Below are 12611 nucleotides of genomic sequence, written 5' to 3' on the forward strand. Positions count from 1 at the left end.
GATTTTGGGGCTAAATGGTGGTGAAAACGAAGAGTGAAGCTGACACTAAAGATCAGATCAGCCGTGGGCTTACTGAAGGCAGGGCTATCTAAGTGCACTTGTAATGTGAACAAGGCACTGGAGAGACAAGCTAGTGGATATAGAAATTTATTCAGCACAACAAGCAGCTATTTGAGACACTCTCAGAAGAGGAGGACTGCTTGACACAATATTAAATTACATTTTATATGCTAAAGATCAAAGGTAACAGGACAATTCTACCGTTAAAATGTATCTACAATGCTTCCTTTGAACTACATATAGTTTTCAAACACATCCTCCTTCATACTCACACTGACACCCAAAATGAATGTTAATCCCCACTGACATCAAGTGAATGGGTAGTTTGTAATCAACCCCAATCTGCAGCACCAGGGAGGCTCTTGTTCAGAGCTGCATTTTAAATTCAATCTATGATCCACATTCAAATCTGAAGATTGGTTGCTACCGAAATTAATACCAGCTATATACCCTTACTCCAGAATACACCCTAACAGGGCAGAGTCCTGCTCTTATGAAATATGTCCTTGTGAGAAAAACAGATGTTTGAGGGACAACAGATGCAGCAGGTTTAAAATGAGATTAGGAATGGAGAGAAGAGTTGATCTAAGATACTCTGGTGTGAAGTACCACGAAATTGTGAACCAACCTTTTGGAAGCCAGACTCAGACCCAGATTAATGGGGAATTACCTGGGGATACATGAGCTCACTGGCTGGAAAACAATGAATTTGTGTCCAAATAACAACATGAGACACCTCTAGGGAAAGAGACTAAACCCATCAGATTTATTACTTTTGAATATCTTTATTTTACAATAGACACACTGCCTCATTATTTACACATCGTGGCCCGCATAGAATCTAGATAGGAAATCGGTAGGTCGAGGAGTCTCTGTCTCATGGAAGTAACGCATGATGTGTGTCCGCTGCTTCCAAACTTTTATCGTTTCTTCAAGATCCATTTTACCCTGGAAATGGAAAAACCAACAGGGCAAGAAATTAGGGGAGTATGAACGACCAAAGATGGGGTGATAAAGTAAATGGAACTGTGACTAAATCAGAAGTGTGGACAATGCAAAAGTCACTTGCAAGTTCTGATACAACAGCAGAAAACTCTGAAAATATTTAGGTCAGGCAAAGGAAAAAGCAGAGTCAGCATTTTAGGTTGCTAACCTCTCTTCAAAACTGACAGGAGTTAGAAATCAAACATGTTTAACCTCCAGAGAATTTGGAGAGGATATGGGGAACGTCTGTGATCAAGCACAGATGGGAAACCCCTCAACCTGAAACATCAGCTGTTTCTTTTTCCACAGATTCTGCCTGAGCTGCACTTTGTTGTTATTTCTATAGAAGTTTAACTTACCTGCTTCAGAATTCTGTTATTCCAGCTATAAATTCCACTGCTTGGTTTCTGTTTACTATTAACCTACAGTTTTACTTTTAATGATATATGAATCTACCCTAAAGGTCTCTATGGGATTTTGCTTCATTATCTCATTTTCCACTTTATTGGCATGCATATTTATAAAAGAAATAAGCCTCACAAAACCATATTAATTTATTCACAATCTCGGCAAAATATTGGCTGATTAGCTAATTGGACAGCAGCTGCTAATAAAAGGAAGGCGAGTGCAAGTGGGATGGCTGAGTGTAGGGGTGGGATTTTAAGGCTCTGGCTTGAGAGGCTTCGGCAAGAAGCCTTTTTAAACTACTCAGATGGACTAATTGCTGAGTAATTGAGACTTAAGCAAGGTTACTGAAAACGTGGCTGACAATAAAACTACAACTAATTAAATAAAGTAAGGATGCAGTTGAGGTTGCACGTGGGAGCTGGTGGACCCCAATGTAGTTCCTGTTTACAATGTCTACAGCTTGAGGAACTCAAGCTCTAAATTGATCACCTGGAATCTGAGCTTCAAACACTGTGACACACCATGGAAGGGTAGAGTTACCTGGATACTGTGTTTCAGGGGGCAGTCATACTGTGTATGTTTCAAATTCTGACTAAGGTCAACATCAAGAGGGTGTGACTGTGAGTGAGGCAGGTAGGGGAATTCAAGAGGTAGTACTGGAGGAGCCTCAGCCCTTGAGCTAGACTAACAGGATTCTTACTTCCTGTGTGGGTGAGAGCGGGGGCTACAGGAAGGATGAGCAACCTAATGGTAGCCTGTGATTCAGGGAGCCATTTGAAAGGGGAGAGAGAAGAGAAATATAGTTGTACTTGGGTATCATATCGTCAAGGTAATTGTCTATTGCAAGGATCAAGAATCCTGACAACTGTGCTGTCTGCCTGGTGTCCATCTGCAGCAGATCTCACATGAATCTGACCTACAGAGGAATTTCCAGTGGGAGGAGAATGAGCCAGTTGTCATGGTTTATGTGGGTACCAGGAAGAACAAGCAAAGAGGTTCTGCTAATGAAATTTGAACAGCCATGGACTATGTTAAAAAGCAGAACCAAAGAGATACTAATCTCTAGATTGCTACCCGAGCCATGTGGTTCATTTAGATTAGAGAGTTAAATGTGGTGGCTCAAAGACTGGTGTGGGAGAAGTGGATTTGAACTCATGAGACATTGGCACCACTACTGGGAGAGGGAACTGTTCCGATAAGGTGGGCTCCACCTGAACCAGGGTCCTGGCAGAATCACAATACTAGGGCCGTGAATAGGGTTTTAAACTAAATAGTAGGGGAGTGGATTCAACAGATTGGAAATTATGGATAAACTAAAAGGGAAGGAGAGCATAGGAGAGGTTATTAAAGTCTCCAGAATAAAAAATAGTTTAGAATGGGTTAAGAACTATCAGGCAACTTGGAGAAGAGGGGAGTTGAATACAGGACAGAAGGTGTTGTATTTGAATGCACGCTGTATATGAAACAAGATGCAAGAGCTTATAGCACAGTTAGAAATTAGCAGATACAACATTGTGGGCATCACAGTCACAGCTGAAAGAAGATCACAGTTGGGAGCTAAACATCCAAGGATACGTATCCTAACAACAAGACAGACGGGGGCCGATGGGATGGGGTGGGGTAGCCTTGTTGGTTAAAGAATTAAATCAAAACAAATTCATAGCAAGAAGTGTCATAGGACCCAAAGAGCTAGGATCCTCGTAGGTAGAGTTAAGAAATCGCAAGAGTAACAAGAAGTAGAATAGGCATGTAAGAAAGGTATTGCTGCAGTGGTCATGGGGGCACTTCAATATACAGGTAGACTGGGAAGTTCAAGAGAAATAACTTGCAGAAGGTCTATCAGAATGCTTTTTGGAGCAGCATGTGGTGGATCCCATGAACAGAAAGGCAATTCTGGGTTTAATATTATGCTCTGAAACAAATTGATTAGGGAACTCAAGGTAAAGGAATCTTTAAGAGGCAGTGATCATAGCAGGATGAATTTCCTCCTGCAGTTTGAGAGGGAGAAGCTAAAATTGGTATTACAGTTGAGTAAAATGAACTACAAAGGCATGAGAGAGGAGTTGGCCAAAGAAGATCCTAGCAAGAATGATGGTAGAGCAGCAATGCATGATAAGAGATTCTGGGAGTAATCTGGAAGACAAGATCATTTCATCACAAAGAAACAGCAGTGTTCTAAAGGGAGGATGAGGCAACCATGGCTGACAAGGAAAGTCACAGACAGCCTGAAAAAAGAGTGCATACGATATTGCAAAAGTTAGTAGGAAGCATGAGGATTGGGAAGCTTTTAAAAACCAAAGAAGGTGACTAAAAAAGCAATGAAGGGAAAAAAGATGAAAAATGAAGATCAGCTAGTAACGAGGATACAAAAACTTTCTCAGGTATATAAAGAGTAAAAGAGAGACAAGTGGACATCGGACTACTGGAAAAGTAGTAACGGAGAATAAAGAAATGGCAGTTAAACTGAATAAGCATTTTGCATCAGTCTTCACTGAGAAAGACACCAGCAACATGCCATAAATTTGAGAATATCAGGGGCAAAAGTGAGCGTAGTCGCTATCACTAAGTGGAAGGTGCTTTGGAAGTTAAGGTCTGAAGGTGAATAAGCCACCAGGACTGGACAGACTACACGTCAGGGTTCTGAAGAGATTGTGGAGACGTCAGTAGTGATCTTTCAATAATTATTTGAGTCAGGAAAATTACAAATGTACTCCATACTTTAAAAAGGGAAGGAGGCAAAAGCCAGGAAATTACAGATGATTTTTGAAATGAGGAGAGAATTCAGAAATCTGAGGTGCAGGACTAAAGGTTAACTTGCAGACCGAGTGAGTAGTAAGGAAGTCAAGTGCAATGTTAGCATTTATACTCTAGTTCTCTTGAAATTAAAGTAATATGGTAATGTTGTGGATTGATAATGATTGGTCAGACCACACTGGGATATAACAAGCAGTTCTGGGCCCCATATCTGAGGAAGGATGGAAGGAAAGGGTTCCCAACCCTTTCTATCCCATGGACCCCTACCATTAACCGAAGGGTCCATGGACCCCAGTCCAAAGGATGTTTTTGAGAATGATCCTGGGGATGAAAGGAGCTTTTGCTGTCTCTGGGCCTGTACTGAATGTAGTTTAGAAGGATGGCTGGTGGAGTGTGATGGACGGGGGTGGAATCTCATTGAAACCTACTAAATATTGAAAGGCATGAATATAATGGACATGGAGAGGATATTTCCAGTAGCAGAAAGGTAAAGGACAAGATAGCACAGCCTCAGAAAAAAGGCATGTGTCTTTACAACAAATGAGGAGCAATTTCTTTAGCTAGAGGATGGCAGACAGCCGTGGAGGCCAAGCCATTGGAGATATTTAAAGCAGAGGTTAATAGATCCTTGATTAGTAAAGGTGCTAAAGGTTACAGACAGAAAGCAGGAGAATGGGGCTGAGGGAAAAATAAATCAGCCATGACTGAATGCCAGAGAATACTCGAAGGGCAGAATGGCCTATTTCTACCCCTAAGGCTATGTCTTATGGTCTTGTATTGTCTAAGTGTTCCTCAATATCAACATACACCCCAACTGAAATTTGTATTCTTATGCCAAATCCAAGTCACTATATGTAATTAGATCGTGTTAACCTCAGCACTGATCCCTGTGGGCATTGTTAACTATTTTAACCTTAAGCATAAAATGAGGAGTAAAGTAGTAGGCAAAACTAAAGGCGAGTGAGCATTTGTCTGACCTGAACCTGGACAGAAATAGTTCAGAGTGAAAAGCTAAAAACAGCGGAGCTTCATCTGACTCAAAAGAAATTGGTTGCTCTTCTATTAATCGCCAAATTCCTGTACCTTAATCACCAGAATGTCGATAACCCTGGGGTCGGTGACGTGGGCGTTTCTCATAAACATCTCCCGCACTTTATCGCGTCCTTGTTTGACTGTGATATCGAGATGGAACTTCTGTACTGCAGAGGAGACACAATACCAACCATCAAGCAGTGATCAAACGTTGCTGGGTTCCACCTCACTCTCACAAGGCACAGAAATGTCATTTGGCCCAACTGATTAAAGTCGGAATATACAGTTTTCAAAAGATTCTTCCTATCCTAACACAACCTGAACAGCTATTATCCTTTTTTCTGGGACTTGTGGCTTAACATAACTCAGCATATTGAGCAACAGTTCCAGCTTGGTTATTGGTCAATCAGCTCATGACAACTGTAGAGAAAAAATGTCATCCCATGGTTCAAATGTGTCAGTACCAGGCTGTCCTCACACTTGCAAAGAGTATCTGGCTCTCTCTCCCCACAGATCTTGCTTTCAGACGTCAAGCACAGGCTGCCTCGAGAAAAAGCGTGCTAGGACTGCAGTTCCACTGTATTACAATTCTGCAAGAATATGTCACTGGATGCAAGATGATCTGAGACATTGTAAAACTCTGAAAACTGCAACAGAAACCCCAATTAACATCAGCCAAAGCTCGGCAGGCAGCATTGCCAACCATCTTCGTACCGTTAAGTTTAGGATCTATCCCAGGGACTGAGGCACACAATTCAAAGTTCAAGGTAAATTTATTATTCAAGTACATATGTCACCATATGCAACCCTGAGATTCATTTTCTTGCAGGCATACTCAATAAATCCATAAAATGATACCCATAATAGAATCAATGAAAGACCACACCAACTTTGGCATTCTACCAGACTGCAAAAGACAACAAACTGTGCCAATGCGAAAGTAATAATAATAATAAGAAGAAGAAGAAGAAGAAGCAATAAATATCAAGAACATGAGATAAAGAGTTCTTGAAAGTGAGTCTATAGGTTGTGAGAACAGTTCAGTGATGAGGCAAGTGAAGTTGAGTGCTTATCCTCTTTAAGAGACTGACGGTTGAGAGGTCATAACAGTTCCTGAACCTGGTGGTGAGTCCTGAGGCTCCTGTACCTTCTTCCTGATGGCAGCAAAGAGAGAGCATAGCCTGGGTAGTGGAGTCCCTGTTGATGGATGCTGCTTTCCTGCGACAACACTCCATGTAGATGTCCACAATGGTGGAGAGGGTTTTTACCTGTGATGGACTGGGCCGTATCCACTACTTTTTGTAGGATTTTCCTTTTAAGAGCATTAGCTGTGATGAAAACAGTCAATATACTCTCCACCATACATCTACAGAAGTTTATCAAAGTTTTAGGTGTCATGCCAAATCTTTGCAAATTCCAAACATAGTAGAGGCGCAGCATGCTTTCTTCATAATTGCACTTACATGCTGGACGCAGGACAGGTCCTGTAAAATAATGACAGAGGAATTATAGGACACCGACCCCCTCCACCTCTGATACTCCAATGAGGACCGGTTCATGGACCTCCAGTTCCCTCCTCCTGAAGTCCATAATCATCTCCTTGGTCTTGGTCAAACTGACCCATCAGTAAATTAATGAGGAAGTGAGAGAGCCACATGTTAAACCAACAATCACCTTCCTTTCCAAGTGAATTCAAGATACACCGGGTCGAAGAACAAATGAGTTCAGACAAAGTCCTGGTTCCTCAGGCAACACCTTGCGCCAGATTATTTGGTGATTATATAATTGCTGTTTGAGATCTTGCTGTGCAAAAACTGGCCTCTACATTTTCTTCGTTAAGATGCAATACAAATGGAAATGTGTAAGTGTGATATGAGAAGCAGGGGGAAGAAGAAGATTTCATGAAAATGTAATCTATCTGTGTGCCTGCAGCCCAAGAAAGGAAACCTCTGGATCTAATCCTGGGCAACAAAGCAGGAAACTTAATGGAAACAACGATATTATCTGACATAAAGTGGAAAAGGAAATGGAAGCACAAATACACTCGACTGGGAGGGGGATCTGGCCAGACACTGGAATCAAAATATATTGTGCTTCAAGTATTAAACAGTGGAAGCTCAGCTGTTCTGAGGGGCAGAATAACCTCCTGCAGGGGGCTGAGGTAGATAAGATAAAATTAGTTTTATATGTCCCAGGTACATTAAAACATACAGTGAAATGCGTTGTTTGTGTCAAATCGAATCAGTAAGGATTGTCCTGGGCAGCCGCTTTGGGCGCCAAATAGCGTGCCAAGTACGTAGCATAGGGAGCTGCATCGATGTTTCCAGCGCTTTAGCTCTGGAATGACTGAAGATAGAGAATAAAATGATAAGAAAAAGGTTGATGGTAATTTGTTCCACGATAGTGCAGAAAGCCCCGAGGTTATCAGGCAGGGAAGTCAGATAGATCAGGGGTCCCCAACCTTTTTTGCACTGTGGACCGGTTTAATATTGACAATATTCTTGTGGACCGGCCAACCGGGGGGGGGGTTGTTCAAGTAGGGTTAAACTCACCTCAACATGTCTTTCACAGTTCGGGTTGCCAATTTTCTCACTCCCAAATAAGGGACAAAAGTAGCCGTCAAATCCCGGGACACTTTACCCCCGGAAAGACTACCATGACCATGAAGCCTTGTGCGGGCACCCGTGTGCGCATGTGTGGCATGTGCTTTTGATGTGCACATGCGCGTACGTGCTGACTTTTCCCCCCACAAATCGATTTTGCCTTCATCTTCCCGACTATACTGTACATACATTATTTCTACTTCATATAGGCTGTGTATTTATCATATCATTCCTGCTTTTACTATGTTAGTGTTATTTATTTTCAGTTTTATGTGTTATTTGATATGATTTCTTAGGTTATTTTTTCGGTCTGGGAACGCTCAAAAAATTTTCCCATATAAATTAATGGTAATTGCTTCTTCGCTTCACGCCATTCTGGCTTACCAACGGTTTCATAGGAACGCTCTACCTCAGTGGGGGAAAATACAGGACAAGGGCGGTCCCGTATTGGACAAACCAATTTAGCCCAATATACAGGATGTCCCGGCTAATACGGGACAGTTGGCAACCCTATGTTCAAGTTCAACAGTGCGTGACAGGGAAAGAGGAAAGGTGCAGCTGACTCATATCATTTCCTCACGGCCCAGTAGCACACGCTTTGTGGCCCGGTGGTTGGGGACCATTGAGATAGATCATGATTCAGTTGAATGGCAGAGTAGGCTGGATGGGTTGTACAATTAGCTACTGCAGCTAGATGTTAAGTATTTAAAAATGTGTATGTGTGCACCCAAGAATGAGATCAATGCTGTAAATGGTCGGTCTAACAATTTATGTCCTGAGGGGAAGGTGCATTTCGACGGCACCGCTGTCGCACAGAGGGGGAGATGCGTTTTGGACAGTACTTTGTGGTGGTATTCTGAGTGGCAGAGCTCTAGCAAATCCCCACCGTCTGTCTGTGCTCTTGCAGCAATGAACCACGCACACAGCTCTGAGAAGAGGCTGCCCGTGAGGGTGGAGGTCAGGGGTGCACGTGGACAATCAGTGCAGGCCGTTGCAGGGGACCAACAGCACTTGCTCCACAGGTGGATAGGTTACCCGGAGCCTACAGCCTTTCCGTCAGACACGGCGGAAGCCAGGTGCTCCCTGCTCTGTTTGGCCGCACACCTCTCCTCACCCCAAACGGGCAGCACAGCAACTGCCTCACCGCTCCAGCCGCTTGGATTCAGTCCCAACCTCCGGTTCTGTCTGTGGTGAGTTCGCATGCTTCTCCAGCTTCCAGCTTCCCAGCTCCCCAGCTCCAGGGATGGGGTTCCTCTTGTCTGAGGAGTAGATTGAAGAGGTGGTGGGAGGGGAGAGAGAACCACAAGGTGGTAGGTGAAACCTGAACAGGGAGGGATGAAGTAAAGAGCCAGGAAGTTGACTGGTGGAAGAGATACAAGGATGGAGAAGGGGGAAGTCTGGTAGAAGTGGACAGAAGACCATGGAAGAAAGAAAAGGAGGAGGAGCACCAGAGGGAGGTGATGGGCAGGCAAGCATTATACTGTTCACTTTATAACTTGCATAGTACATACACATCACCTGTTACTTTATTTGAGGCATTATTACTTTATGTGTGAATGATATGCACTGTGTTGTACACCTCGGCCTGAAGGAACGTTGTTTCATTTGGTGGTATACGTGTAAATGGTTGAATGACAATAAACTGATCTTGAACTTGAGTCTGAAGAGGATTTAACACAGTAGAGATACCTTGCTCCAACTTTATGGGGTACTCCAGCGATCACATCTGGAACATCCTGACCCAGCTTACAAACACCCATCTATTGTACAGCTTATACTGATAAACAATCAGACAGCAGCTGCTACAGGAAACCACGTGGGAACTCTCCACTCATGGCAGCACTTCCGATTTGTGAACCGGTTAGGTTATGAGCAGTTCAAATGAACAAAATCCTGCAGAAACCTGGAGAGGGCCTGTATACTCCTATACTGCACAGGAGTACAATAACCCTCAGGATCAATTCTTACAATGACCATAAGACACAGGAGTAACAGGTTTGTTATACAATGAGAATGAACCTACAGATACTAAACCCTTAAGGCCTGACAGGGGATAGAGTTTCTGCCAGCTGAGCTGTCTAGAACCAGACTCTAAACCAGAGGTTAGCCTTTCAGGACTGGGATGAGAGGAAATTTCTTCCCCAGCATCTAGCAATCTTCTGAAATCTCTGCCCAAGAAAACTCAGTGATCGTACATTCAATTCAGACTTTGTTTTACAAAGAGATTATTGGAATTAGGATATCACCAACACCCTATATAACAGTAGCATAACCTCCTGATTGACAAACAGTTTGCTGGAAGAAGTCAGTGAGTCCAGCAGTATCTGAGGGAGGAAAGGAATTGTCAATGATTTGGGTCTAAATCCTGCAGAAGGAATTAAATTCCTTTCTGCCCATTCAATGCCCCCAACAGATTGTTCATTGCTCCAAATTCCAGTATCCACAGTCTCCTGTGTCTGCATAACCTCTCTGGTTTTGCACTGAATCACACCATAAGATATGGGAGCAGTTTTGGGTTTCCTATCTATTGAGTCTGTTCCACCATTTGGTCATGTTTGCTTATTTTAAAAGTCCATTCTCTCACCTTAACCCCCTTACCAATCATAAACCTATCCAATTTCTACCTTAAGTGCACCCAACAATTTTGCCTACAAAGCTTCTCCACCCTCTGGCTAAAGAAATTCATCCTCATTCAGTTTTATCCAGTTGCCTCTCTCCAAGTCCATTCTACTTAACCAGTATTCAATTAAATCCCCATAATACACATAAAAGTTGCTGGTGAACGCAGCAGGCCAGACAGCATCTGTAGGAAGAGGTACAGTCGACGTTTCAGGCCGAAACCCTTCGTCACTGAAGGAAGAGTTAGTAAGAGATTTGAAAGTGGGAGGGGGAGGGGGAGATCCAAAATGATAGGAGAAGACAGGAGGGGGAGGGATGGAGCCAAGAGCTGGACAGGTGATAGACAAAGGGGATATGAGAGGATCATGGGACAGGAGGTCCAGGAAGAAAGACAAGGGGGGGGGGGAACCAGAGGATGGGCAAGGGGTATAGTGAGAGGGACAGAGGAAGGAAAAGGAGAGAGAGAAAAAGAATGTGTGTATATATATATAAATAAATAAATAACGGACGGGGTACAAGGGGGAGGTGGGGCATTAACGGAAGTTAGAGAAGTCAACATTCATGCCATCAGGTTGGCGGCTACCTAGACGGAATATAAGGTGTTGTTCCTCCAACCTGAGTGTGGCTTCATCTTTACAGCAGAGGAGGCCGTGGATAGATATCAGAATGGGAATGGGATATGGAATTAAAATGTGTGGCCACTGGGAGATCCTGCTTTCTCTGGCGGACAGAGCGTCAGTGTTCAGCGAAACGATCTCCCAGTCTGCGTCAGGTCGCGCCAATATATAGAAGGCCGCATCGGGAGCACTGGATGCAGTATATCACCCCAGCTGACTCACAGGTGAAGTGTCGCCTCACCTGGAAGGACTGTCTGGGGCCCTGAATGGTGGTGAGGGAGGAAGTGTAAGGGCATGTGTAGCACTTGTTCCGCTTACAAGGGTAAGTGCCAGGAGGGAGGTGGATGGGGAGGGATGGGGGGGAGGGATGGGGGGGAGGGATGGGGGGGAGGGATGGGGGGGAGGGATGGGGGGGAGGGATGGGGGGGGATGGGGGGGGAGGGATGGGGGGGGATGGGGGGGAGGGATGGGGGGGGATGGGGGGGGAGGGATGGGGGGGGATGGGGGGGAGGGATGGGGGGGATGGGGGGGGAGGGATGGGGGGGATGGGGGGGGAGGGATGGGGGGGATGACCAATGCAACTTTTATGTGTGTTGCTTGAAATTCCAGCATCTGCAAATTTCCTCGTGTTTGCGTTCAATTAAATCCCCTTCATTTTTCTGAACTTCGTCGAGTACAGGCCCAGAGACTAAAAGCTAAAAGAAGTGTTAATACTCCGTTAATTTTCTTTCCCTCGTTACTCGCTGTGCCATAGACTTGCTTCCAGCTTATATTTTTATGCTTAGATCCCAGGACATCGCTAGCCAGTGTTAACCTGCCCCGGGGCATCTCCTACCAAAAGACCGGGTGGTCAGTGACCACACTGGGGCTCGGAATCTCATTCTCGCCCACAATCTCTCCCAGATCCCGGCGATGGAGCCAGGCAGTCTAGGCCGAGGTTCCCTGGACTCGCAGCCAGGCAACCGGCCGCTCGCCGACCTTGACCCGACCCCCGTGCAAACTGCACCGCCGCTCCTTACCGGTGTTGGGCACCTCTCGGTACCATGCCCGGTACAACTCCCGCACCCGCCGCTTGGCTTCGCTCTGGTCCCGGGACAGGAACGGCTTCACCACCTTCCCCGAAGCCGCAACGGCGCGCCCGGCCGCCGCCATTATTTCCACTCAATCGCAACGCCCGCCTCCGGAGGGAGGCCACTGGAAGGTTATTGGTGCGTACCTTATGACAATGAGGGGATAACTCCGTGACGTTTTCCCATCTTTGTACTGATTGGTGAACATTAACATCAATCAGTCATCATCTGCACCCTTCTTTGCACTAATTGGTGAATATTTGACCTCCGCTGCAGAAATTGTCATTTCCCCTTCATTTATTGGTTAATATTTACATCAATCACAAGCGCCGGAGTTAACTGGGTCATTATTCAGAGGTGCAGTGCAGGCGGGTGAAGCAATAAAAATAGACTAAACTACATGGATGAATAAATATGTACATATAATTTATTGAAGAAAAGATATATTTAAGAATACAGAAAAT

At 44.5% G+C, this 12611-nt stretch overlaps 1 protein-coding gene across 1 annotated transcript; it reads right to left on the reverse strand.

Moving 5' to 3' along the window:
- Positions 1–797: 797 nt before the first annotated feature.
- ndufa6 (NADH:ubiquinone oxidoreductase subunit A6) lies at positions 798–12272 on the reverse strand. The gene is made up of 3 exons (XM_063063355.1): positions 12097–12272; positions 5290–5405; positions 798–1008 (listed from the first exon to the last, which is right to left on the reverse strand). The coding sequence occupies exons 1-3, from the start codon at positions 12227–12229 to the stop codon at positions 877–879; spliced, it is 381 nt and encodes a 126-aa protein (XP_062919425.1). The 5' UTR covers positions 12230–12272; the 3' UTR covers positions 798–876.
- Between the last annotated feature and the right edge of the window lie 339 nt (positions 12273–12611).

Source organism: Mobula hypostoma, chromosome 11 (genome assembly GCF_963921235.1).
Source record: "Mobula hypostoma chromosome 11, sMobHyp1.1, whole genome shotgun sequence".
Lineage (NCBI taxonomy): Eukaryota > Metazoa > Chordata > Chondrichthyes > Myliobatiformes > Myliobatidae > Mobula > Mobula hypostoma.